We start from the raw sequence: 26689 nt of genomic DNA, 5'->3' as shown, positions 1-26689 counted from the left end.
ACTCCCTACCAAACCATTTCATCTCATTCTTTCATGGTGTCCAGTGTTTTTTCTGCCTTGTTAACTTGGTTTGAATCTGAACGGAAATGGCTCCATCTTCTATTCCATTTGTGTCCTTTCCACCCCTAAGTTAATGCCGCGTCCTTAGAACGAATTTCGTGCACCGGGCCTCAAGTAAACAAAACTACAAACTAAAAGCCTCTGCACAACAAAGGAAAACATAAATAAAACAAAAAAGCAAACAACTGAATGGAAGAAGATACTTTCAAATGATATTTTCTGATAAGGGATTAATATGCAAAATATATCATGAACTCATACAACTCAACAACAAAAAAACAAATTGATTAAAAAAATATAAGAAATAACAAGTGTTAGAGAGGAGGTAGCGAAAAGAGAACACTTACTAGTATACCCTGATACTGGGATTGTAAGTTGGTGCAATCACTATGGAAAACTGTATGGAGGTTCCTAAAAAAATGAGGAATAGAACTACCATATGAGTCAGCTATCCCACTTGTAGGTATTTGTCTGAAGAATACTGCCCAGCTGGCTCAGTGGTTGAACCAGGAGCTCACGGTTCGATTCCCAGTCAGGGCACATGCCTGAGTTGTGGGCTTGATCCCTAGTGTGGGGCATGCAGAAGGTAGCCAATCAATGATTTTCTCTCATCATTGATGTTGCTATCTCTCTATCCCTCTCCCTTCCTCTCTGAAATCAATAAAAATATCTATTAAAAATGATTATGAAAACACAAATTCAAAAATATATATGTACCCCCATGTTTATTACAGCATTATTTACAATAGCCCAGATATTTAAATAAACTGTTCATCAATGGATGACTAAAGATTTGGCATGTGCACACACGCGCACACATACACACACCTGAATATTACGTGACCATAAAAAAGAAGAAATATTGCCTTTTACGACACAGATGGACTTGAGGGTATTATGCTAATTAAATAAGTCAGATAGAAAATTGTATGATTTCACTCATATAGAATGTAAAGAAAAAAAAGAAACAAAAATAAAAACAAACTCAAAGATAAGGACAACAGATTGGTGGTTATCAGAAGGGAATGAAGGTGGAGGGGGAGGCAAAATGGTTAATAAGGGTCAAATGTATACTGACAGGTGGAAACCACTTTTGGTGGTGAACATGTTATTTATAATGTATACAGATAATAAACTGTAATGTTGTACATCTGAAATTTATATAATGTTATAAACCAATGTTACTTCAATTTTTTTAAAAAAGCTTATTCAGTTTATTATTAGGGCAACATGCATACACAGATAGATAATTGGAGGAAAAAGGAAAAAATTTAAGTTTATAAATATACTCATCTATACTAATAAAGAGCTAATATGCTAACGGTCAGGACACCGTAACGGGTAACGACCAGGTCATTAGCATATTAGCTGGGGTGTTGCTCAGGAGATGGGGCGGAAGAAGGGAGGTGCCCGAAGGAGGCGGGACCATCCCATGCCAGGGAGGACAGGGGTGAGAGCCCATAGCGCCCCCCTCACCAGTCCTTTGCCACCCATAGCTCACACTCTGAGTGCCCCGCGGCCCACCTGCCAGGGGAAGGAGCACAGCAGACAGGAGGCTTCCATGCTCTCCTCCAGCACCATGATGGGGCGGAGCAGCCCCCTTGTTACAGAGACAGGGCGGAAGCGGGGAGGCACCTGGAGAAAGCGGGACCAGCCCAAGGCGACTCGAGGAACTGAGGGCGGGGCATGAAGCGGCCAGAGAAGGCCAGAGGGTTTGGGGGCTGGGCCAGGCATGCTAGAGCTCTGTGTGGACAGGATCGGGTGTCAAGGCAGGGCTGCAGGTGGGTGGGCAGCACCGTGTGATATCGTATGCTGGGCTCCTAGTTTTATATAAATTAACACCGAGATTTGGGCAATGAAGTCCACAAAGGAATTCAAATTTTCAGGATTATTTTAAAGATAAAAACATAATTTGTTTCCTGCAAATACAAAGAGTATGTTTGCATTGGTATCAATAAAATTTCTAGAAGTGAAAAATACATAAGAAAGCAAAACAAAGTCTGACCATTTTCAGAAACAGGAATTAGAATCACATGTCAGTTTGAATTCTCAAATATCAGAGAAGTTTTTACAGAGAAAAATGTAAGTTAACCCTTCTGCACTCAACAACTTTTAATTATTTAGTTAGTTAGTTAATCCTCACCTGAAAATATTTTTTCCATTGATTTTAGAGAGGGGAGGAGAGAACGAGGGCAAGAGCAAGAGAGAGAGAGAGAGAGAGAGAGAGAGAGAGAGAGAGAGAGAAGGAAAGACAATAATGTGAACAAGACTGGGACTAGGGATGGGGATTGAACCAGCAAGCCAGGTATGTGCCCTTAACTGGCAATCGAACCTGAGACTCTTCAGTCCGAAGGATGATGCTCTAACCACTAAGAAAAACTGGGCAGGGCTTTTTTTTTAATTTTTCAATTAAAGTTGACATTCAATATTATTTTATCCCCAAGGGGTCCTGGATCACGAGAGGGCAGTTTTATGGTGATGCACCCCAGAATCGGGCTCCCTCCTCTCTGGTTCCGGGTGCGTCACCTGAGAACCGCAGCTGCCTAGTCATCACAGCTCAGCAGCTCCTGTGTTGGGCGTCTGCCCCTGGTGGTCATTGTGCGTCATAGCTACCAGTCAGACAGTCAAACGGTTGGATGGTTGCTTAGGCTTTTATATATATAGACTAGAGGCCCAGTGCACGATTTCATGCATGGGTGAGGTCCCTTGAGGTGGCCTGCAGGAATCGGGCCCCCGCTTACACCCACACCCCCAACCTCACAGCCCCACAGCCCTGCCTGGAACCCCTCCTTTGTCTGGCGCCATCACCTCACCTGTTCCACTATTCCATCTTTGGGGTGATTGATCAGGGCCAGGCCCCCCTGCCCAGCTCCCTCAGCGCCTGGGAGCTGGGTGGCAGCCTTGCCTCCTGCAGCCACTGCTGGTCACAATCAGGACCCTGCTCACCCCCACCTTGGCCTAGCGCCACCCACCATCCTACTGCAGTCCCACCCTCATTAGGGCCCATTGGGGCCAGCAGCGCCTCCACTGCCTCCTGCTGCCAGCACCACATCGCCAACACCAGCCATGTTCTGCGCCGCCCCCTGGTGGTCAGCACACATCATAGTGAGCGATCGAACTCTCAATCGAACTCCCAGTCGGACAATTTGCATATTAGGCTTTTATTATATAGGATTAGTTTCACGTGTATAGCGTAGTGTTTAGACATTTATATATCTTATGAAATGTTCCCTGTAATTCTAGTATTACCCACCTGGCACTATACATAGTTATTAAAATATTATTAACTATATGCTCTATGCTGTACTTTACATCCCCATGACTATTTTGTAACTACCAATTTGTACTTAACCTCTTCACTTTTTGCACCCAGCTCCCTAACCCCTTGCCCATCTGGCAACCATCAGTTTGTTCTCTGTATCTATGAGCCTATTTCTGTTTATAACCATTTTTTTTACTAAATAACAACATTAGAAAAACATAATCTCTTCAGCTAAATCATTCTGTTGTGGCTTCATCAGATCATTATCAGTGTACTAATGTAGTTTTTTTCTCTCAAAGTATCTCAAATTCATAATTTAAATAATTACAAGCTAATAGTTTATATGGTTACATAGCTGTGTATGCCATGTTTATCATTCTATAGGCTTTCAAAATGATTAAAGGATATAAAAATGGAAAATTTTTCATTGTCACAGGGTTTCACTACCATAGTACAAAGAAAATTAGATTGTAGAAAGAAAAAAAAGGAAAATTAAATGTAAAACTTAAGACTACCTGGCTATCACAGCTATTACAGATAAGTTCATTGATAGTAAAATGTCATATTTTAGATCGGTGGTACCCAAATGAACTTTCTATGAGGATGGAGATGTTCAATAATCTGCACTGTCCAACATGGCAGCCACTAGTCACATATGGCAATAAGAATTTGAAACCTTGCTAGTGACTAAACTGAACTTTTAATTTTACTTAGTTAAAATTTTTAATTAATTACAGCTAGTGACTACTGCATTGGATAGTACACCTCTAGATGGACAGCAGCAGATTCCTTACTCAAAATATTTAGTCTGTGTTCCAATTATCCCACTCTCAGTGAGGGGTCAAAGAGCATCCTTAACTTATGCCCTCAGTTGAATATCACACAATGAAAATTCCATTTTTATTTGCCAAACCTAAACATCTTTTTAAAAAATCTTATTCACCTAATTTTTATTTCAGTATATTATTTTAATTGTTCTTTTTCTTATAAGCTATTGTTAATCTCTTAATGTGCCTAGTATATAAATTATACTCTATCATAGTTATATATGTACAGGACAAAACATAGTAAATAGGGTTGGTACTATCTGTGGTTTCAGGGAGTCTTGAAATGTACCCCCGTGGATAAGGGGGGACTACTGTATACATATTTTTAATTGTTTAAGAACAGCCAAACCTAAATATATTAAAGAGCTGATCATTACTGCCATTGGCCATATTTATTCAGGTAAAACACTGGTTTTCTAAAATTACTTTCTTCATGTAATGCCAAATGGGCACGGTTTTAAAAAATGGACCTTCTTGGCTTCATCCAGTCAAAACCATGGTCCTTTAATTATGATGCTTTCATATAATCTTATATATAGACTAGAGGCCTGGTGCACAGATTCATGCACTGGTGGGGTCCCTTGGTCTGGCCTGCACCCTCTTGCAATCCGGAACCCCTTGGGGGATGTTGGGACTGCCGGTTTCAGCCCGATCCCTGCAGGCCAGGCCAAGGGACCCCACTGGTACATGAATGTGTGCACCGGGCTGGTTTCAGCCTGATCCCCGCAGGCCAAGCCAAGGGACCCCGCAGGTGCACGAATCCGTGCACCGGGCCCATTTCGGCCCGATCCCTGCAGTCCAGGCTAAATAATCCCACCAGTGCACAAATCTGTGCACCGGGCCTCTGGTCCTATCTAATAAAGAGAGAATATGCAAATTGACTGTCACACAGCCACAAAGATAGCAGCGCCCATAGCCACAAGATGGCGGCACCCAGTCCCTTTAGCCATGCCAGAGTTCCCCAGTCTTTTCAGCCCCACCAGGGGTGGGGGGTGGCAGGCGCGCGGTGTGGCCGGACCCGCCCTCAGGTGGGTCCGGCTGCTCCTTGTGCCTGCCGCCAGAGTCCCACAGTCCTTTCAGCCCAGCCAGGAGGGCGGCAGGTGCACAGTGCAGCCGGACCACCCTCAGCCCCCCAGCTGCCCAAGGGCCGGCCCAAACCACAAGCAAGCCTTGGATGGCAGCTGCCCAGTCACCTAGGGCCGGCCCGAGGCGCAGGCAAACCTCAGATGTCAGCTGCCCAGATGACGCCCAAGGCGCAGGCAAGCCTCGGATAGCAGCTGCCTAGCCGGTGCCCGAGGCACAGGCAAGCCTTGGATGGTGGCTGCTCAGCCGCCCAGCTGCCCAGGGCAAGCCCGAGGCACAGACAAGCCTCGGATGGCAGCTGCCCAGCCAATGCCCGAGGTACAGGCAAGCCTCGGATGGTGGCTGCCCAGCCACCCAGGGCCGCCCGAGGCTCAGGTAACCAGGGCTGGCTGAGGCTTTTGCTGCTGGCAGTGGCGGCAGCAGAGGTGTGATGGGGGCATCGCCTTCTCCTGATCGACGGGTTGCCTCTCGCCAGTGAGGGCTCCCGGACTGTGAGAGGGGGCAGGCCAGGCTGAGGAACCCCCCTCCAGTGCATGAATTTTCATGTACTGGGCCTCTAGTATGCATATAAGATCTTTGGTTAATCTCTTTCCACCCTCCCTCCTACCCCCTTCCCTCTGAGATTCATCAGTCTGTTCCATGTTTCCATACCTGTGCGTTGAGCATCTGCCCCGTGGTGGTCTTGAGCATCAAAGCTACTGGTCGAATGTCCAACTGTCGGACAGTCGCTTAAGCTTTTATATATATAGATTCCTATCTTACTACCAAAATCATTGTAAAGTACAAAATCTCCATTGCTCACAGATGATATGCTAAATGGATAAATGCCTAATCCAGCTGTGCTTTGCATAAGCTATGATTCTCAATAACCAATTACTTAGTTAATGAATAATTAGAAATACTGTTTTTAGAGCAATAACAGGCATGGTATACACTTCTTGAAAGATTGTCCTAATTGCAAAAATAAATGAGCTGACCTTTTAGTAAAAAGAAAGTCTTCAAAAGTATTGGCTAGTTCTGGCCACATACTGTCAAATTTTCCAGAAGAAGCATGCTGCCGGGCAACAGGTAGCCCAATAGAAAGAACTTTGAGGAGAGAAGATACTGCCAGTTTCCATGTGCTTTCAGAAGGGCAGGAATACTTCAAACTGAGAGGAACCCTAAGGGTCTGTAAAAATATAGACAATTTAAGATAAGTATTCATTAAAATATATACACACAACTTTAATTATTTTTATATAATTATAAGAGAAAAAATAATAGCATAGACAGTGGTCGGCAAACTCATTAGTCAACAGAGCCAAATATCAACAGTACAATGACTGAAATTTCTTTTGAGAGCCGAAAACCGACTTCTGCGCATGGGCCACGAAGTTTCAATCGCACTGTACGTGCGCGCCCGCACGTGGTATTTTGTGGAAGAGCCACACTCAAGGGGCCAAAGTGCATCATGTGGCTCGCGAGCCGCAGTTTGCCGACCACTGGCATAGACATTTCATTTAAAGAAGGATGTTATTTTCCAGAAAGACCAATTCTCCATTACAGTTTTCAAATCCTGCTGCCTAGAAAGATACTAGGTGTACCGGTTAATAATAGCGGATTTTGTAACCAAAGAAAACACTATAATTTTAAGAGAAACATCAAAAGTGCTTTATTCAAAGTAATATCCATCGCTAGCTACACATTTCCCCCATCCTTCAGGTAATTTGTGGATACTGTCCCAATAGAACTTTTCTTGTTTTGAGGCAAACCATTCAGAGACCCAGTTTTCTACTTCTTCGTATGTTTTGAAGTGCTGCTCAGAAAGTGCATGTGCCATCGATCAGAACAAGTGGTCATCTGAAGGAGCAAGGTCTGGTGAATACAGCAGGTGGGTTAATACTTCCCAAGCAAGATCTTTTAATGTGTCTTTAACTGGTTTTGAAGTGTGTGATGGTGCGTCATCATGAAGCAAAATTACTTTGCCGTGTCTTCTGGCACATTCTGGTCGTTTTACGATCAAAGCATGGTTCAAACTGATTATTCGTTGTCAGTAGCAATCAGTATTAACGGTTTCACCTGGTTTTAAAAAGCTCATAATACACCACACCTTCCTGATCCCACCAAACACAGAGTATTGTTTTCTTTCCAAAGCGATTTGGCCTTGCAGTCCATGTTGATGGTTGACCTGGATCAACCCATGATTTTGTGTGTTTGGGATTCTCAAAATAAATCCACTTTTCATCGCCAGTCACAATTAGATGCAAAAAAGACTTTCTTTCATGCCGTTGAAGTAACATTTTACTGATGACTTTCAGTTTTCCATTTGTCTTTCGTTCAGTTTATGTGGCATACCCATTTTCCTTCCTTTAAAATCTTTCCCATTGCTTGTAAATGATCGGAAATTGTTTGCTGAGCAATGTTTAATCTTTCTGCATGTTGTTTTTGAGTTTGACATGCATCTTCATCCAATAATGCTTGTAATTGTTGGTCTTCAAACTTTTTGGGTTGACCTGGACTTTCTTTGTCTTTCACATAGAAATCATCACTTTTAAAGCGTTTAAGCCAGCATTCACAAGTATCTTGAGATGGAGCATGTTCACCATAAGCTTCCCAAAGTATACGATAACTTTCAGCAGCACTTTTCTTCAAAATAATGAATTAAAACTTCCCGCAAATGCTCTTTTATTTGCACGAAATTCGACATTTTTAAGTGTAAAAATATCTATGATGTTAACACCTTCAGCAAATTTGATATATGAAGTTTTGAAGCTTGTTGTCAATACAACAAAATAGCACACATAGCAAATCGCATATATAACATACGTGTAACTCCATCTATTGAAAAAAATCCGCATTATTAAACGGTACACCTAGTATACTTTTAAATCCTATCTCCAGTGACCCTGAAAAAGTAACAACACTTAAAAAAAAGTTTTTATTGATTTTTAGAGATAGGGGAAGGGTGAGGGAGACAGAGAGAGACAGAGGAAAAAACAAGAAATAAGCTTTTGAAGGAATGGGACACAGTCAAGAAGAGATGAATTTTTAAAATAATTGTCAACACCGGAAACTAACATAACATTGTATATCTATTCTAATTGAAAAGTAAAAATGACTGTTAAAATTATGCATGATCAATTGAATCAATGGGCTGAATTGTCAATTTCTCCCTGAATGCTCATCAACATCAAAGTATAAGGAGTATCATCCTAAGAAACAGGACCCTCAACGCATTGTCTTATGTGGCAAAATTACAAAAAATCTAATGCATATTCACTTAATAGTTTTCATTAAAAAATCCTCATACTTTAAACAAGTTTCTAAGTATTATCCATGAACATTGGAGAAAAGTCACTATAAGTAATAATATGAATTATATTTTCAATATATGATAAAACATTATTATCTAAAGGGTTACTTCAACAATACTGTCATCATCAAATAAAAGTATAAACATTTTTTAAAAAGAAATACCTTAATGATATTCTGGAGTACTTTCTCATTCACCACTGCTTTGTGACAGGCTGTTTTTTGGTATAAATCCACAACTACTTCTAAAGACCTTTCAGCAAACGGTACATAATTCAAGGCCACCCATTCCGCCTAGAAAGTAATATTTTCACATGGAATTAAAAATAAATGAGATTAAATGAAATTGTATTGCTTTCAAACAGAAAGCTTCTTTGTCTTAAAGTTCAGGCCTTGGTTTTGTCAGATTATATTACATGCAAAGTTTTCAAAGAGATATGTACTTCATGAAATAATAATTTTCAGCCAGGCAAAATCAAAATTATCAACAAAAGCACATAGAGCATTCTATCAAGAACTGGAAAAGATGTACTTTGTTGTCAATAGGTTAGGACAATTTTAGGAAATTTAACTCACCGGTGCAAATAGTTGGATCTATTGTGATTCCATTGTGTTGCAAGACAAATAGAATGAAAAGAGTTAATACACATTAAAACTACTTTTCGCACCATGTAAAATTATAATTTTTATGTTGTGTGAACAAAATCAGCATGTGCATGCATTCAGAAATTTACTTTTCTCCTAAGCCAAAACAGATTTAAAATTCGCCAATTATGGCTATAAAAATCTTTAATGTAAAATCCAACTAAATTTCACACCAGTAGTAGACTTCTTATTTAATCACACAGATATTTTCATTCTGCATTGTAGTTATCTATTTTAGGAAAGATTAGGCTTAAAGATTTAGAAGTCATTTTATAGTGGGCTGGGGCAGCCAAGAAAGGAACTTTGAAGAAGATGTACTACACAGTAACGTGAAAGGCCAAACTTCCTAGAGAACCATTTTGGAAATGAAAATCATAAGCAAAAAAAAAAGAAACACAGAAAAGATTCTACAAATAGTATTTCTTTTAAGCTAAAACTGTTACCAGACATATGAGGGTTTATATGTGAATGAAAAATTTCTGAGGTAATCAGAGTCCCTCTTAAGTAGAACTGACTTGTACGTATAAGCCATAAAATCTTACATAGTAAATATAATTTAGAGTAAATTACCTGATTATATTTTGCATTTGCAATGTGCTTTGTTTCCAGCTGTCCATACTGTGGAGGTTTACAGGAAAATTCTACAAATGCCAGTAACTGGTCAAATATAGCTGGATACATTATCTGCATGTTTTCTGGTCCTATACAGATGGCCTATAAAAGCAAAATATGAACAGTAGAATGCATAATCTGAACTCTATTAAGTTCTTTACTGTTACATGCATTTGCTTAACCAAATAATCATAAAAACTGCCCTGTTTTACGTATCATACAATCTTTTATAAGCCCTGAAGGACATTTAAGCTATTTTAAACTATTATTGAGTAAAGTATAGGCTAAATGTATAAATCAACTAAAAATTTTTTAAAAATAAAAAGTGTAATATTTCCCTGGCCGCGTTTCTCAGTGTGTTAGGGCATCTGCCCTCAGACTGAAGGGGTGTGGGTTCAATTGCCAGTCAAGGGCACATATTTCAGTTGCTGTTCGATATCAGGCCCTGGTCAGGGCACACGTGGTAGGCAACCAATCGATGTGCCTGTCATGTTGATGCTTCTTTCTTTCTCGCCACCCTCCCTCCTCCTTTCATTCTCTCTAAAAAATCAATGAAAAAAATATCTTTGGGTGAGGATTTTTTTTAAGTGTGATATTTTTATTTAATAGATTGGATACAGGGCAAGCACTTAAAGAGAAATCCCAGGAAGTCCTGAGGTCCTACAATCTGATCATTTGTTCAGTAGTGCAGGCATCAGACCATTAAGAATGCTTCACTGACCAAGATGATAGTGACTACTCTTTCAGTGATGAGATCAGTTCTTGGAAATGACAGCTGATTTTTGCACCTCGCCTGGTCCACTGACTTTAACAAATGTGCATTATAATTAGGAAAATAAATCATGAAAAATTGTTTCTAGTAGAAATCTATATATTAATTTTTAACAGAGTAGTATATATTTAATAATGTCTAATATATCTGAATATAGACTTGATTTTAAAAATTTAAATATTTTAATATAATTAAACTTATTGCTACAAATAATTTTATAAAACAGAATAAAATGACCATCATTGCAGATTTTAATTACCAATTCAAATGTCAAAAGTACTTAAATCAATCTTATCTTTTTATTTTTTTCTAGCCACAAATGTGTATTTTCCTCTCATCCTTTCATATTTTCCTGTTTTAGTGTTTATTTATCTCCGTGAGAACAAATATTTAATGATATTATTTATAGAATGCCTAAAATATATCTGTGCTCTACAAAACAAAAAAAACATGATCACTCTACACTTCAGCTACCCTCAAAATACTAAGTCAAAATTCACAGCACTCAAAATCTTAAGGAATCTCTTTAAAAAGATATTTACATTTATATATTTTTTATAATCTGTGGCTTTTTAACTGTCAGACAATAGATTAGTTTCATTTTCTCTCAGAGAAGATATAGCCATTTAGCTATAACTGAAAGTTTAGATATAACTGTCCTAAGATAGAAAGTGGATAAGCAAAGTGCTGCCCATACCTAAGTTAGATCGTTTTATAATTACAATGTGAAAAAATAACACCATGTCTCAATATTTAGCTATTTTTGCCAGAAATAGTTAATGAAGAACCTGAATGATAAAAAAATTCTCTCTAGCCCTGGGCAGTGTGGCTCAATTGGTTTCCTTTACCAAAAGGTGGCAGGTTCAATTCCAGGTCAGGGCACATAACTGGGTTGTGGGTTCAATCCCTGGTCTAGGCAGGAGGCAACTGATCGATGTTTCTCACATGGATATCTCTGTCTGTCTGTCTCTGTCTCTCCTCCTTCCTCTCTCTAAATTCAAAAAGTATTTCAGGTGAGGAAAAAAAAATTCTCCCTACTAATTACTTCTAATAGTTTCACCTTCTTCATTAACGTTTTGCTAAGTCTTAACTCTTAGAAGTAAACAAGTACTATGGAAAAGAGACAATTATCCTAAGTGAATTATTTTCAACTAGAGGCCCGGTGCACGAAATTCGTGCACGGGGGGTGTGGGGGGGTGTCCCTCAGCCCAGCCTGCACCCTCTCCAATCTGGGACCCCTACCGGATCGGGCCTAAACGGGCAGTCGGACATCCCTCTCACAATCCAGGACTGCTGGCTCCCAACTGCTCGCCTGCCTGCCTTCCTGATTGCCCCTAACCGCTTCTGCCTGCCAGCCCGATCACCCCCTAACCACTCCCCTGCCAGCCCGATTGATGCCTAACTGCTCCCCTGCCAGCCTGTTTGCCCCTAACTGCCCTCCCCTGCAGGCCTGGGTCCCCCCAACTGCCCTTCCCTGCAGGCCCGGTTGCCCCCAACTTCCCTCCTCTGCCAGCCTGGTTACCCCTAACTGCCCTCCCCTGCAGGCTTGATCGCCCCCAACTGCCCTCCCTTGCAGGCCTGGTCCCTCCTAACTGCCCTCCCCTGCTGGCCATCTTGTGGTGGCCATCTTGTGTCCATATGGGGGCAGCCATCTTGTGTGTTGGAGTGATGTTCAATTTGCATATTACTCTTTTATTAGATAGGATAGCTAAAAAGAAAAAAAGAAGCCTGTGTTGATAACTTAGTAAACTTAGTATCAGAATTTCTCTGGAAATATCTTAGCACCAAATAATGATTTTGACTATGCGCTGGGATTTTCTGTGTTCCTTTATAAAAATAAAACATAAGTAGTGTTATAGTAGATTATAAAGCTATTCTGGAATCTTAAAGTGTATAATATACAGTCAACTTTTTTTTTTAACAAACTCCATATAAGAAAAAATTATTGGCTTTTCTTCTTTAGTATTGTGAAGTTGATATATCACAAAAACCTATAATAAAACTTGATAACAGATTTTAGTCCCACACTGAGAATCAATAAGCAATCTGAAGAATATTTCCTATTAGTTCTTTTTTCTTTTTTCAATTTTTTTTTATTAAGGTATTATATGTGTACATATCTTACCATTGCCCCCCCCCCACCCCACTCTAGTTCTTAAAAACTGTATATGTGAAAACAAGAACAAAAACTGGACATCCAACCTCCAGTACGGTTCAAGGTTTCTCTAAGTAATCTACAATAATTCATTCAGTACCTACGATGTTCTAAGGCCTTTGCTAGAGAAACTGATGATGAAGATAGTAACAGCTAAACAAATGCTGAATGTTTAACTGTGCCAGGCACTAAATATCTTACAAATATTATCCCATTTAATAGGGCAAAAAGTTATAGATTATTTTCATTTTATAGATGAGGTATCTGAAGTATAGAGAGATTCAGAAACTTGCCCCTATAAGAAGACATGGTTTCACTGAACAACTCCAAAGGCACCATTTCACATACAATGTGATGATGTTTCCTGGAGTACCACTCCAGCAATTGTGATGATGGAGACAGATAGGGTATTTAGCCATCTGACTTTAGGAAGTTTAGCAATAAATAAGACAGATGCAGTCTCCTGATCTCAGAACTTAATAAAAGCAGATAATCAAATTCTCAGGTCCCTCATGTATGCCAAAATGTCTTGAAAAAAAATCAATTAGCATACATAACTAAGACAATTTAGTTGGGAACTAGTGATTTGGGAACTAAGAGAAGACTGTGACCCTGAATATAAGGCTAAAGAAATAAAAAAAAGAGTTTTTCTGCCCTGGCTGGTGTGGCTCAGTTTGTTGGGCATCATCCTGAGCACAGAAGGGTTTGCTGGTTCCATTCCCAGTCAGGGCACATGCATGGGTTGCAGGCTTGATCCCCGGTTGGGGGCATGCAAGAGGCAGCCAATATATGTTCCCCTCTCACATCGATGTTTCTCTCTCCCTCTCCTTTCCTCTCTCTCTAAAAATCAATTTAAAAAATCTTTTTAAAAATATAAGTTTTTCCTTTTAGGAAGGAAAATAGTTTTTAATCAATAAAATGTTTTGCTGAATAGTTTATTAGGATAAAATCCCAAAGCAAAAACTTGCCAAAACCCATGGAGGAAAATATAAAAACATTCTCACAGATTATGAAATATGTAAATTTTTCTCAGGAAATATTAAAGACTTCCATATTATATTATTTTCAAGTAATGGATACAATGAAAATTAACAATGCAAAATATCAATTGATATAAATGAACAATATAAAGCTTCTTAAGTTTCAGGTTGAAGGTATATGTTGTTTTCAAGGCTTAGAACAAATTCCTAGTAACTGGAATGAATGATTCCACTTATTGTCTTACTGCTAAAGCAGAGGGTGTTTTTGTTGTTTTGTTTTGTTGTAATGATATACTTTTTCTCTTGAAGAGAGTTTTTGGCATTTGTTGTTTCTTGTTTATTTTTATCCTCTACACATATATAAAAGTTTGAATCAAACATCTGAATGAGAGTTGTAGATTATAGGCATTCCACAAGGCCTGTGGCTTTTCTTTTTTGATAAAATAACTTTTCCATTCCCTCTGGGCAGTCTATAAGTGATTTATGAGCATGATCAATCAAGGGGGGGGAGGGGAGTAATTATTGAGAACCTACATTCCACCCCTGAGAATCAAAAAGCAATCTGAAGAATATTGCTTAATTAAAAATAGCTATTTTTATTTCAATTGTGGAAAACTGATACTACAATAAATTTTTTTAAAGCCAGATTCTCTTAAATTTTAAGTTTCTACACAATTTGTTTCTTTGTATAATAGGATTAAACAGATAAAGAATTACTGCTCAGCTAGACTTCCTCCAGAAGCAAATAAGAGGTATTGCCATATAGCAGAAACCACCATTCTTCATGTGAAAATGTCCATCATTCCAGTTGGATGTGTGTAATCAGTTAAATGGAAAACATGATTTACAGTACATAAATGGTTACTGATCACACATGTATAATCAGGTTCTAGTTCCATTCTAATCTATATATATAAAAGGCTAAGTGACTGTCCGACTGGTAGCTATGACACGCAATGACCACCAGGGGGCAGACACTCTGACTGGTAGCTATGACGTGCACTGACACCAAGGGGCAGACACTCAACGCAGGAGCTGCCAAGCTGTGGTGACTTGGCACGGTGGTTCTCAGGTGACGCACCCCGGAACCAGAGAGGAGGGAGCCCAATTTTGGGGTGCATCCATCACCTAAGAACTACCCTCTCGCAATCTGGGACCCCTTGGGGGATGTCAGAGAGCTGGTTTCGGCCTGATCTCCGCAGGCCAGGCCAAAGGACCCCACCTGCCAGAGGGAAACCGCTCACTCCGCAGATGCCCTTCGAGCCACAGCGCTGCCCCAGGTGCAGCCAGCCCAGGTGCAGGGGGCCGGGGAGGGACCACGAGAAGTTGGCTCCAGGGCGTGTCCGGACTGTCTCGCCTAGTCCCGCCCCACTAGCCACCTTCTAATTAATTTCCTTTCAATGTGCATGAATCCTTGCACGTGGGCACTAGTATTGTTAGAATGTCATAGCTACTATACTGGAATTGCTATCTCTTCAGTTTGCATTTTGTTCTTCAGCATTTTGGTTGTGAATTACACTAACAATTACCTTAAAGTTTAAAGATTTTTTTTATTTTGATCTGGTACTGCTTGCTAATTAGAATTTATGCAATGATATTTAGGTCTGTCTGTTTTAATTTTTTGCAGTAACAAAACACATAGGTAAAAATATAACTTTCTAAAATTTTTGTGAAATACTTTATAAATTTATCCTTACTTATTTTTAAAATAAGCTTCCAACAATTCCAGAGCTAGATTTAATTGCAGATAAAAAAATATATGTAATCCCATTGCTTATTTTCTAATTACATAAGTACCAGACAAAAGCTGTTATTCCAAAAAGTATTATCCTCTTATAAAGAGATGTATGAACAAACCAAAAATGTTGGTGAATAGAAACAATATGCAGGCAGTTTCTTAACGACTCTCAAAACAAACCTGAATTACCAGAAAACAACCCGTTTTTAAAATAACTAGATGTTTACAATCCTGAACTTATCCCAAAGTATATATACATAACAATCCTAACGATCCAGAATTACCAAAAAATACGTAGCAAAGTAAAAAAATATGCATTTTTGCTTAGACAGCCATTAAAATTCTATTACCTTTTGGAGAACATCTAAAGCTGTAAGTACAGCTTCCTGTAAACTTGTCAAAACTGCTTCAGTATACGATGGAAGAATGAAAGGAGATGCATCTGAACTTATTGGGACTGAAACAGCACTGTGCAATATGACCCCTAATTTTTGCAAGTCATCCATGTTGAAACCAGTTTTTATGTGTTGGTAGAGAGCTGGAAATATCTGAATTAAAGCTGTAAGAAAAGGCTGGCTGGGAATAAAAGTCAGTTTATCAAAAGTAATAGGAGGCTTAGTGCTTTCAGATCCAATTCTATACCAGGTATTCCATGCAGCCCACCAGAGATTCAAATCTTCAAGCTCATCAGTAACTATGGGTGGCTCAGAGCTACTATATCTTCCAAGTCTTTCTCCAATGGAATCTGTTCTTACAAATGGCCTGCTCAGGCCAGGGCCTGATATTGACCCTAAAAGGACAGACACAGGTACATTAACTGAAGGCGGTGTCTCAGGCTTATCTGAGTCTCTGACAGGGGACACAATCTGTAAAATTTCCTGGAAGCTTTTCAGTGCAGCCAGAGATACTTCATTGTTTTTGCTGAGTGCTGCTGATTGTATATGGTCAAGAAGAACATCCCATGCTCTTGAAAAGTCTCCTATATTAAGAAGAGAAAAAAATATATATCATAAATGTTCTCTACTAGACACTTTAGAATCTATTTGCTTTATTTTTCTGCTTAAATTCCTATGGAACTAGAAAAAAACTGCTTAGGTACCAAGGTTATTAACAATGTGAATTAAAACCATTACAACCTGAAAATCCAGTAAATTATTTTTCAGATACAGGAACAAAGGGCACCAAGAAGAGATTAGATAATGGGTATATCAAACAATGTTTTTGTCTTAAAAACAAAACTCTATTAACGTTAAATATACATGTTTATACTATATCCTAGTACTTTTGCCAAAGGAGAAAAGAAAAAAACTTAATAGGGTAAAAACAAAAGCTTTTTAGTAACATCTTCAGTCTATCTATCTGCCTTTATTAATGATTAAGATGTTATCATTCTTAAATATATTGGAAAAGTTATAAGCTATAACAGTATGAAACATTATTTTATAGGTCTAAATGTTTAAACTGTCATATTCCATTAAACTTTAGTTTTCATATTTAAATAATTTATAGTTATACAACTTTTTTTAAAAAGATTTTTTTCTTGATTTTGAGATAGAAATGGAGAGTGAAAGAGAAAGAAACACCGATGTAATAGTGAAACATCAATCGGCTGCCTCCTGCATGACCTCAACCCCCACAGGGGTCAAGCCGACAACTGGGGTATGTGCCCTGACTGGAAATCAAACCAGCAACCTTTCAGTGCACAAGACACCGCCCAACCAACTGAGCCACATTGGCCAGGGCAGTTGTATAACTTTCTTAAACATTTTTCATCCATAATAGTTAGTTACCAGGACAAAATGAATAGACTGTCCTTTCATAATGAGTATAAATTTGTTTCCCTCACACGAAAATGAGTCAGCAAGGCATGAGCTGAATGGTAGTTGCTGGTTTCCACTGATCAATCTCTTGCTCTACTACTATGACCAACTAAACATATAATAAACCCAGGTGTAATTTGTTTCTATGAAGTCCAGCAAAAATGACCTTATTCTTAACAGCAATCTGGCCCAATGGTTTGTTAACAAATATTTTTACTTTAAGAGCTGCTTTGTTACCTACATACTTGCACTTAAATAATGCAAAAATCAGAGGAATTGACATTTTTCAAAGTAGGATAACATAAGTAGGTTATGGAACATATATAAATAATCGAATTTTATAGCCTTTGAAAGGCTATAAACAACTTGATTTTATTTATTTATTTAAAGTTATTTTTTTAAATGTTTTTCAATTACAGTTGACATTCAATATCATTTTATATTAGTTTCAGATGTATAGCATAGTAGTTAGACACATATAATTTACAAAGAGATCTCCCAAATAATTGTAGCACCCACCTGGCACCATACTTGATTTTTTTGATTTTTTTTTTTTTGAGGAAGCATACAATTAATAGGAAAAGCTAGAAACAGATCTGGTATGAAACAATAAGTACCACTCTGCCTATATAGGACAAACTATAACACCTTCCCAGTTTTCTGCCTCTTTTCTATTCTCTTTTTTTAATTTAAATATTAAGGTATAATTTTTACATCCAATAAAAAACAGATTTTTTTCAGTAAACTATTCAAAGAGCTTTGACAAATTATGTTTAAAAACTATCAAAATAGCCCTAACCAGTTTGGCTCAATGGACAGAGCGTCGGCCTGCGGACTGAAAGGTCCCAGGTTCGATTCTGTTCAAGGGCATGTACCTTGGTTGTGGGCACATCCCCAGTAGGAGGTGTGCAGGAGGCAGCTGATCGATGTTTCTCTCTCATCGATGTTTCTAACTCCCTGTCCCTCTCCCTTCCTCTCTGTAAAAAAATCAATAAAATATATTTTTAAAAAAACAAACACAAACAACTATCAAAATAGCTAAACAAAAGCAATTTCTCTATTAATATACTCTATGTCTAGGAAAAAGTCCTTTTTCTAAAAGACTAGGAAATTATATATTACACATGTTTATGTTAAAAATATGAACTTCATTCTAAATAAAAAACATTTTTAGTCTTCAAATTGTAAAAAGTTATGAAAGCAAGACAAACTACTTAATGTCTTCATTTCTAAAAATCTAAATCTACATTAGTTCTTAGCTTTTAAAATAAAATAACTATTATGGAGGTATTAAAAATGATGCTTATTTTGTCAAAACTCAGCAAATATACAGTTAAAATTGGTACATTTCATTGTACATATATTTTACATTAAGTTTTCAATATATATGTTAATCCTAAAATGCAAAATGAAGCACAATAAGTTATTTTTTGGGGAAAAAATGTGCATGAAGACCACCACACAAAAAAAGCCTACAGAAAAAGTAAATAAGCTTATGCTTCAACAAAAACAGAAAAAAAAAAAAATATATATATATATATATATAAAATAATAAACTAAAAAATAAAATATGTATAGCATGCTCAATTATGTACAAAAGTATTTCTGTTCACTTTTTCTATCACCCCTATCACTCCCACCAAAATTGAAGGTACTATAGTCTACACTGGGGCTTTTCAATCTCAGTACTATGGACATTTTCGGTTAGATACTTCTTTGTTGTGCATCTGTTGCCTCTACTCCCCAGATTCCACCAGCACTTGTCCCTCACCAGTGGTGACAACCAAAAATATCTCCAGACATTGCCAAATGTCCTGGAGGGAAAAGGGGGAGGGCAAAATTGGCCCTGGTTGAGAACTACTGATCTGCACCAACAGCTTCCTAACCTAACCAGTCTAATAGTGTCCTGCCTTCCTTCCTTGCTGCCATTTCATACCATCCACAGTGACCTTTTAGAACTGCATATCTGATCATGTCACAATATGAATTAAAACCTTTTAGTAGTTTTTCACTGCTGTTGGATGAAGTTCTAACTTATGAACATGAACTCCAGAGTTTTGCATGGTTTGGCCTTTCTCTACCTCTACAACTTCATCTGGAATCACACTTTCATTCCAAACCTTCAAACATGCTAAGGTCCTCAACATCTCCCAACCAATTTTCTTCTATCTCTTCTACATGTTCTCTCTGCCTATAAGGCCCTTCAACTTGCATTTTACCCTCACCTAATGAAATCTCATATCCTTGAAATCTCAGATAAAATAATGCTTTCTTAGGGAAGACTATCTGGACCTCACTGGCCTGGTTAAATATCTATTATAAGCTCATAATGCACCACTCCTTTATAGCATTTATAATTGTAGCAATTTTGCATTTTTAATGTAGTTATACTTCTTCCTCATGCCCATGACAGCAAGGATGGTATATTTTTTGCTCATTATATTCCCTTGATGCTAGCCCATAGCAGGTAATACTTATTTTTTCAATGAAAACTGCTTATGCACAAACCGCACATTAACACAAAGACTGGCAGTTAAGATTATTCTTGGGAAGTAGCATTGTATATGAATTTCAAAAAAAATCTTTTGTATTTTCCAAATTTTCTTTATCATGAATTATCTGTATCACCAGGAAAAAAATACACACACACACACACCTAAAGGTTGCAGTAAATATCTTCTAGTGTTGAAGATTCTTGCTACTCCGGCCAATGTTAAAACCCATGTCTCAGCCCACTGCTTCTCTGCTGTGTCCCTTGAATGATGAATGAGAATATTGCCACCTCCGGATTCAATCTTTTCTTTGTCTGCAGTGGTAGAAGACTCTCGAACTCGGTCCAATAGATGAAAGAGAACCTGAATATTTATAAAAATACACATAAAAAGTATTGATAACATAGATTAGGAATTATTACAAAAATTATATCTGACAATCTAATCAATCCCTCTATATTAGAAGAAATTGAACACTAGAAGTATTCTTATATAAGTCATGGAATATGAAAAATTAAAATAAATTAGAAAGAACAACATCTAAGACTGTTGGGTTGAAGTGTTAGTGGAGCATCTATGGGGTAATGTATAAAAAAAGAACAAAACTAATGAGAAGGGTCCAGGCAAAAAATATAATTACAGAAGATATTTAGATAGGAGCTTATAACTGATGCTTCAGGATTAGATGAAGATATGTGGAAAAATGAAACAGGAAATGGTTTCAGGACTTGGAAAATGTTTATATTTAAAGGGTAGATTCAGAGGAAGGAATAAGAAAATAAATTAAAATAAAAATTGAATAGAGAACCAGAAGTATGCTATGAAACAAACCAAGAAAAGAAATTTTATGGAGAAACTAATCAACAAGGTTAAATGCTACAAAAAAATGAGTAGGATAAGGAATGAGCATATGGCAAAAAACTTGGCAGACTACCTGTAGCCTGTGAAAAATTTCTATAGTTCTCAAAATATGGTCTCAAAATCAGCAGCATTAGCATCACCCAGGAGTGTCATACATATGCAAATTCTCAGGCCCGAGGACTAGGGTAAAAAGTCAAACTCTAGAGCAGGGGTGGGGAAAGCCTGGACCATGGGCAGTATAAGGCCTGAGAAATCATTTGATCTGGCCCTGCCAAGGCAACAGAAGGTGGGAGTAGAAATTCAATAAATCTAGGCACTTTTATCATAACAACATACATTTATACTAAGTGAATTCTATCAAGCAAATGACATTATAAGTATCCAAACACCCCTTGGCAGAACAAAGGTTCCGCTCTCGAGGATAGAGTGGTGGCTCAGCAATCTATGCTTTAATAAGTCCTCCAGGTGATTCTGTTACTGGCTAAGGTTTAAGAGACTGTGAAGTAGAATGATCTGGAAATCAAATTACAAGGGATAAGGGAGTGCAGGGAAGGAGAGGAAGAAATAAATCCCTGAGAATTAAGCAGCAAGATTAATAATGAAGCTGTTGAAAGGAAAATAGCTATCAGAGAAATATCAGTTTGCTTTTAAAAACAGTAACAAAAACTTAAGCATGTTTCTGATCTGAGGAGCCAGGGGATAAAGTTGAGACAGAAGACACAAGGGCTTTTAGCTATTTTTATTAGGAAACGTACATTATTAATTTTTAAAGAAGACATTGAGTTATCTTTATTAAGTTGAAAACATTGTTAAATACAATTAAGGTTTACTATGCTGCCTATTGTCAAATTTACTGTTCTCAAAAATTCACAAACCAGTGAAAGGATTATAAATAGAATTTTATTAAAATGAAACAGATGGAACAAAAAAGAAGAGCCTAACTGTTGACTTTGTAAGAAAGTTTTTAAAAGGGGATAAAAAAGAAAACTATATTTAATGAACAAACGTAGAATTTACCAGTTGAAGGTTACTTTTGTTTGATGATTCTGCAAGTAAATTTCAGTTGTTGATATTCTTTTATTCATAAAATTTTCATTTGATTATATTATATTTGAATTATGTGTAATGGCTTAGCAATTCCTATTTTTACCACTTGGGAAAATGGGGAAAAAGGGAAGGGCAAAGGCAGAAATCAGAGACAGAGATAAGAGGTGAAGAAAAAAAAAAGAGGTTTTAAATATTTAATCTGTTTTGCGTAAAGTGCAATTTAAAATATGACAAAGCAAACATTTTTGGTTTTGTCAAATGCACAGATGCATGGAGTCAAGATAGTCTCTTCAGTAAGTTGTGTTGGGAAAATAAGACAGATACATGCAAAAAAATGAAACTAGACCACCACTTACACCATTCACAAAAATAAACTCAAAATGGATAAAGGACTTAAATGTAAGACGGGAAATCATAAAAATCTGAGAAGAATCCATAGGCAGCAAAATAGCAGACAGCCTGGCTGGCATGGCTCAGTGCTTGAGCGTTGACCTATGCACCAGGAGGTCCCAGGTTCGATTCCTGGTCAAGGCACATGCCTGGGTCCAGGCTCAATCCCCAGCGTGGGGAGTGCAGGAGGTAGCCGATCAATGATTCTCTCTCATCATTGATGTTTCTATCTCCATCTCCCTCTCCCTTCCACTCTGAAATCAATAAAAATATTTTAAAAAACAGCAGACATATATCGTAGCAATATCTTTACTAATACAGCTCCTAGGACAATGGAAACTAAGGAGAAAATAAACAAATGGGACTATATCAAAATAAAAAGCTTCTGCACAGCAAAAGAAAACATCAACAAAACTAAAAGAGAACCCACTGCAGGGGAGAACATATCTGCTAATGTTATATCCCATAACGGTTTAATCTCCAAAATGTATAGGGAACTCATACAACTTAACAAAAGGAAGATAAACAATCCAATAAAAATTGGACAAAGGACTTAGATAGACCCCTTTCAAAAGAGGACATATAGAAGGCCAAGAGACACATGAAAACATGCTCAAAGTCACTAATCATCCAGAGATGCAAATATAAACAACAATGAGGTACCATCTCACACTTGTCAGAATGGCTATCATCAACAAATCAACAACTGACAAGTGCTGGCGAGGACGTAGAGAAAAAGAAACCCTCATGCACTGCTGGTGGGAATGCAGACTGGTGCAGCCACTGTGGAAAACAGTATGGAGTTTCCTCAAAAAATTAAAAATAGAACTGCCATTTGACCCAGTGATCCCACTTCTAGGAATATATCCCAAGAAACTAGAAACACCAATCAGAAAGGACATATGCACCCCTATGTTCGTAGCAGCACAATTTACAATAGGTAAGATTTGGAAACAGCCTAAGTGCCCATGGGCAGATGAATGGATTAGAAAACTGTGGTACATCTACACAATGGAATACTACACAGCTGTAAAAAGGAAAGAACTCTTACCATTCACAACAGCATGAATGGACCTGGAGAGCATTATGCTAAGCAAAATAAGCCAGTCAGAGAAAGAAAAATATCACATGATCTCACTCATTTGCAGAATATAAGAACATAAACTGATGAACAAAAATAGATCCAGAGACAGAAAAGCACTGAACAGACCATCAATCCTCAGAGGGAAGGCAGGGGTGGCATTAAGAGATCACCCAAAGGACTTGTATACATGCATATAAGCATAACCAATGGACACAGACTCTAGGGGGATGAGGGCATGTGCTGGGGGGTGGGGATGGCCGAGGAGAGGTCAATGGGGAAAAAAGAGAAAGATGTAATACTTTAAACAATAAAGAATTAAATAAATAAATAAATAAATAAATAAATAAATAAATAAATAAATAAATAAATAAGAGATGCTACCCAAATTAGATGAAACAAGGAATAGAAGATTAAAGTGAAGGGATCTAATATAAGAACCAATTTTCCCTCCAGCCCTTGCCTCGTCACTGAACTTCAAAAAAAAAAAAAGTAAACAGGAAAAAGTTTAATTGAAAAAGTATATGTGTGTTCCAATTAAAAGCTGATAACTCAAGCTAGTTTACAATACCTTCCAAATAACAGTGTGCCATGTTGAATGCTGTAATAAGGTCCCATGTGCACCAATTGTTGAAAACAGAGTCTGCCCTGCACTCTTCCTGACAGCAGGTCGGGGGTCCACGCATAGTTCACCCAATTTCGCATAAAGACACAACCAAAGGCAATCAAATGGTGGTGCAGGGTGGAACGGCCGATTTAAAACCACTCCTTTCTCTTCCGCCTGCTTTTGCTGTGCTGCCTCTTCTTTATTTAATTCTTTTTCAATAATTTCCCCTCTTTGGAAAAAATAATCTGAAATATTCCACTAAAAAGCAAAGTAGAAAAATATCACTTTATGCATAGATTTTATTTTAAAGGCATATATAAATATGCAACTCATAGCTGTTTTACTTTTTAGAATAAAACTTCTAAAAATTACTTCAGAAATCTAGAAGAAGGGATTTAATGAAAACATCTCTTCCTCTGTCAAGTGTTTCTATCTGATTTCAGGAGAATATGGGGGAGAAATATTTTGCTAACATTAATATTTTTTAAAAATTTATTATGAAAAATTTTAAGAACACAGAAAAATAGGGAGAATATATCAATATGTTGATATACCTATCACCTAGATATAACAATTAATATTTTATTTTTACTTTATACCTATTTTATAATCTCTACTAAAAAAAGGCTTTAAAAACATAACCCTAAAACCATTATCATACTAACAAAATTATTAACAATTCCTTAATATCACTGAATAATATTTTGTAACTTCATACAAGAGCAATCACTATTTCCAAACATATCTTATGACTTCATTAGCAACCATAGCAAGGTATGTAAATTAATGAGAATGATATCAATGGTAAAAATGTAAAGTCCAATATCTGTGAACATAAATATAAAATAAAGAAAGTAATAAAGAAAGTAATATCTAGCAGAAATCAACACTGAATTAATCAACTACTCTTTAGGAGCATTATATACATACAGAACATGCCTATGTTTTCCCCCATGATTCTATTTTTAATAGCAAAATACTAAGTTATCTAGCTTGTGAGAGGTATTTAAATATGACTTTTAAAATTCTGAGTTATAATATACATTTAAGAGTCTAAGTAACTGCCTTTAAATAAATTTATATTGGTAACAGCTCTCTACATGTTTACTTTGTATAATATTTAACAATATTCTAACTTAGATTTTATTACTTTTATATTCAAAATAAGTAAAATGAGGCTCAGAAGATCGATAATTTAACAATTAACAAGGAGTTGACAGAATTAAAATATATGTCTATCAGTCTGGGCTCTTGCACTATCATGTGCAATCTCCTTACAGCTAACAAAGCAGTGTTGACAAGCTATAGGACTCTGTAAATGGTGAAGCCTTTTATGGAAGTTTTATTTACTAAATAAGTAGTATATCAAAATGTTGCTTCCAAAATAATAGATAATCAATAAACCCTTACACAAGAATCAACTGACTCTTTCTCTTGTATGTACTATTACCAGTTTATTAAATCCTCTCAAGAAAACCATGTAAAAAAACAAATTTCAGTTCCATATGTCAAAATTATTCCAAATAGTCTGCTGTTAATCAATTAAATTGTGTCACTTAATCCTTTAAGCAAGATATGTTAGGTATCAGAGTCATTTACATGACTCCTATAGAGCCAAGTATTTGCTTATCATTCACTATCTAGGTTATATTATTAAAAGGCAATGATACATACCAATAAACCTATTGAAGTTAAACTAATATTAAGTTCTTGATTATGAAGTCCAAAGCTACCTGCAACATCTACAACTATCTGCAGGCAAGTACAAGGCATTGTTGGTAGAAAATCTGTCACAACCAACTGAAGACACTGAAATGCAGTTCGTATCAAGGATTCTCTGAAAACACAAACGATAAGAAGTTTATACTCATGCATTTAAACAAAATGTAAGGGAAAATACATTTCTTATGGTAATTTGGACCATACAAATTTTTTTTTAAAGTTTGAACAAGAAAATCTTTTCTAATATAGATAACCTAGTACTTCAACATTTTACAGAGATTTTAAAATATGCTTATTTAAAATAATAAAAAACTTCACAGATATAGAAATATAACAGTACACTAGCAAAAGGAAAGGAAAATATGTATTAATGCCATATTATTTTTACTTTGCACTAACTAGCCCAACAAAACTTAAGACATCAAATGAGAAAGGAAATTGCCTAGAGCTAACCTCTTACCATTATATCCCCAATATCTAACATGATGCCTAGCATATATAAATACACACAATGAAATACTCACTGAATGAAAATTAGTTCTTTATTCTTTTATATCTATACTATATCTTATTTTAAAATTTCTACATCTATAAAAGAAAAGATTAATTTTGAATTTCATATAAAGAGAATACGAAGTATTTGATTTTTTAAGATAAATTCTGGTGGCGAAAAATAATGATGAAAATGAATTATAATAGCTAATACATTGAGCGTTTACTATGTCAGGCACTTTGTAAGAGTTTTACATGCATTAATTCATTTCATTCATATAACAACATCCTATTTTGTAACTACATTATAGGTTGGAAGAAGAAACTTCAGCTTCATTTAAGCTATAGCTGATATCTTTTCACTTTGATCATCTCAATATTTTGTAGGATTTAAGGAAATTTATAACTATAAATAAATTTTTAAAATAAGATTTCCATAATACTCTCAAGCATCTCAATCATGTAAAACTCCTAAATTAGTCATCAAAACAAGGTATTACAAGTCCTGCTGCAGAATTACACACGAATACATTCAAATTTCTGCTCTCTCCACTGCAATGTCCTACCTTAAATTAAACAAATCCATACATTTACTCTAAATGTGCTCTTTCTTCTGTATTCCTTCTATGTATAAAAGCCTAAGCAACCGTTCAACCGTTCGCTATGACGCGCACTCACCACCAGGGGGCAGACGCTAAATGCAGGAGCTGCCCCCTGGTGGTCAGTGTGCTCCCACAGCGGAAGTGCCGCTC

The 26689-nt window shown here is 37.0% G+C and overlaps 1 protein-coding gene across 3 annotated transcripts in view; it reads right to left on the bottom strand.

Annotated features, from left to right (window-relative positions):
- The window catches only part of MON2 (MON2 homolog, regulator of endosome-to-Golgi trafficking), a 124960-nt gene that overhangs the window by 22557 nt on the left and 75714 nt on the right, over positions 1-26689 (bottom strand). For 2 of the 3 annotated variants that reach the window (XM_079774207.1, XM_079774209.1), the window contains 8 exons: positions 25398-25560; positions 23688-23981; positions 19902-20100; positions 15776-16404; positions 9739-9882; positions 9100-9117; positions 8689-8817; positions 6210-6400 (listed from right to left, as the gene is read on the bottom strand). In XM_079774207.1, the coding sequence (XP_079630333.1) occupies positions 6210-6400; positions 8689-8817; positions 9100-9117; positions 9739-9882; positions 15776-16404; positions 19902-20100; positions 23688-23981; positions 25398-25560 (1767 nt within the window). The remainder of the gene's footprint in view (positions 1-6209; positions 6401-8688; positions 8818-9099; positions 9118-9738; positions 9883-15775; positions 16405-19901; positions 20101-23687; positions 23982-25397; positions 25561-26689) is intronic. The other variant, XM_079774208.1, reaches the window with a different exon arrangement.

The sequence above is a fragment of the Cnephaeus nilssonii genome (assembly GCF_951640355.1).
Source record: "Cnephaeus nilssonii genome assembly, chromosome: 6".
NCBI classification, from domain to species: Eukaryota; Metazoa; Chordata; class Mammalia; order Chiroptera; family Vespertilionidae; genus Cnephaeus; species Cnephaeus nilssonii.
This window is presented reverse-complemented; position numbering and strand designations above follow the sequence as displayed.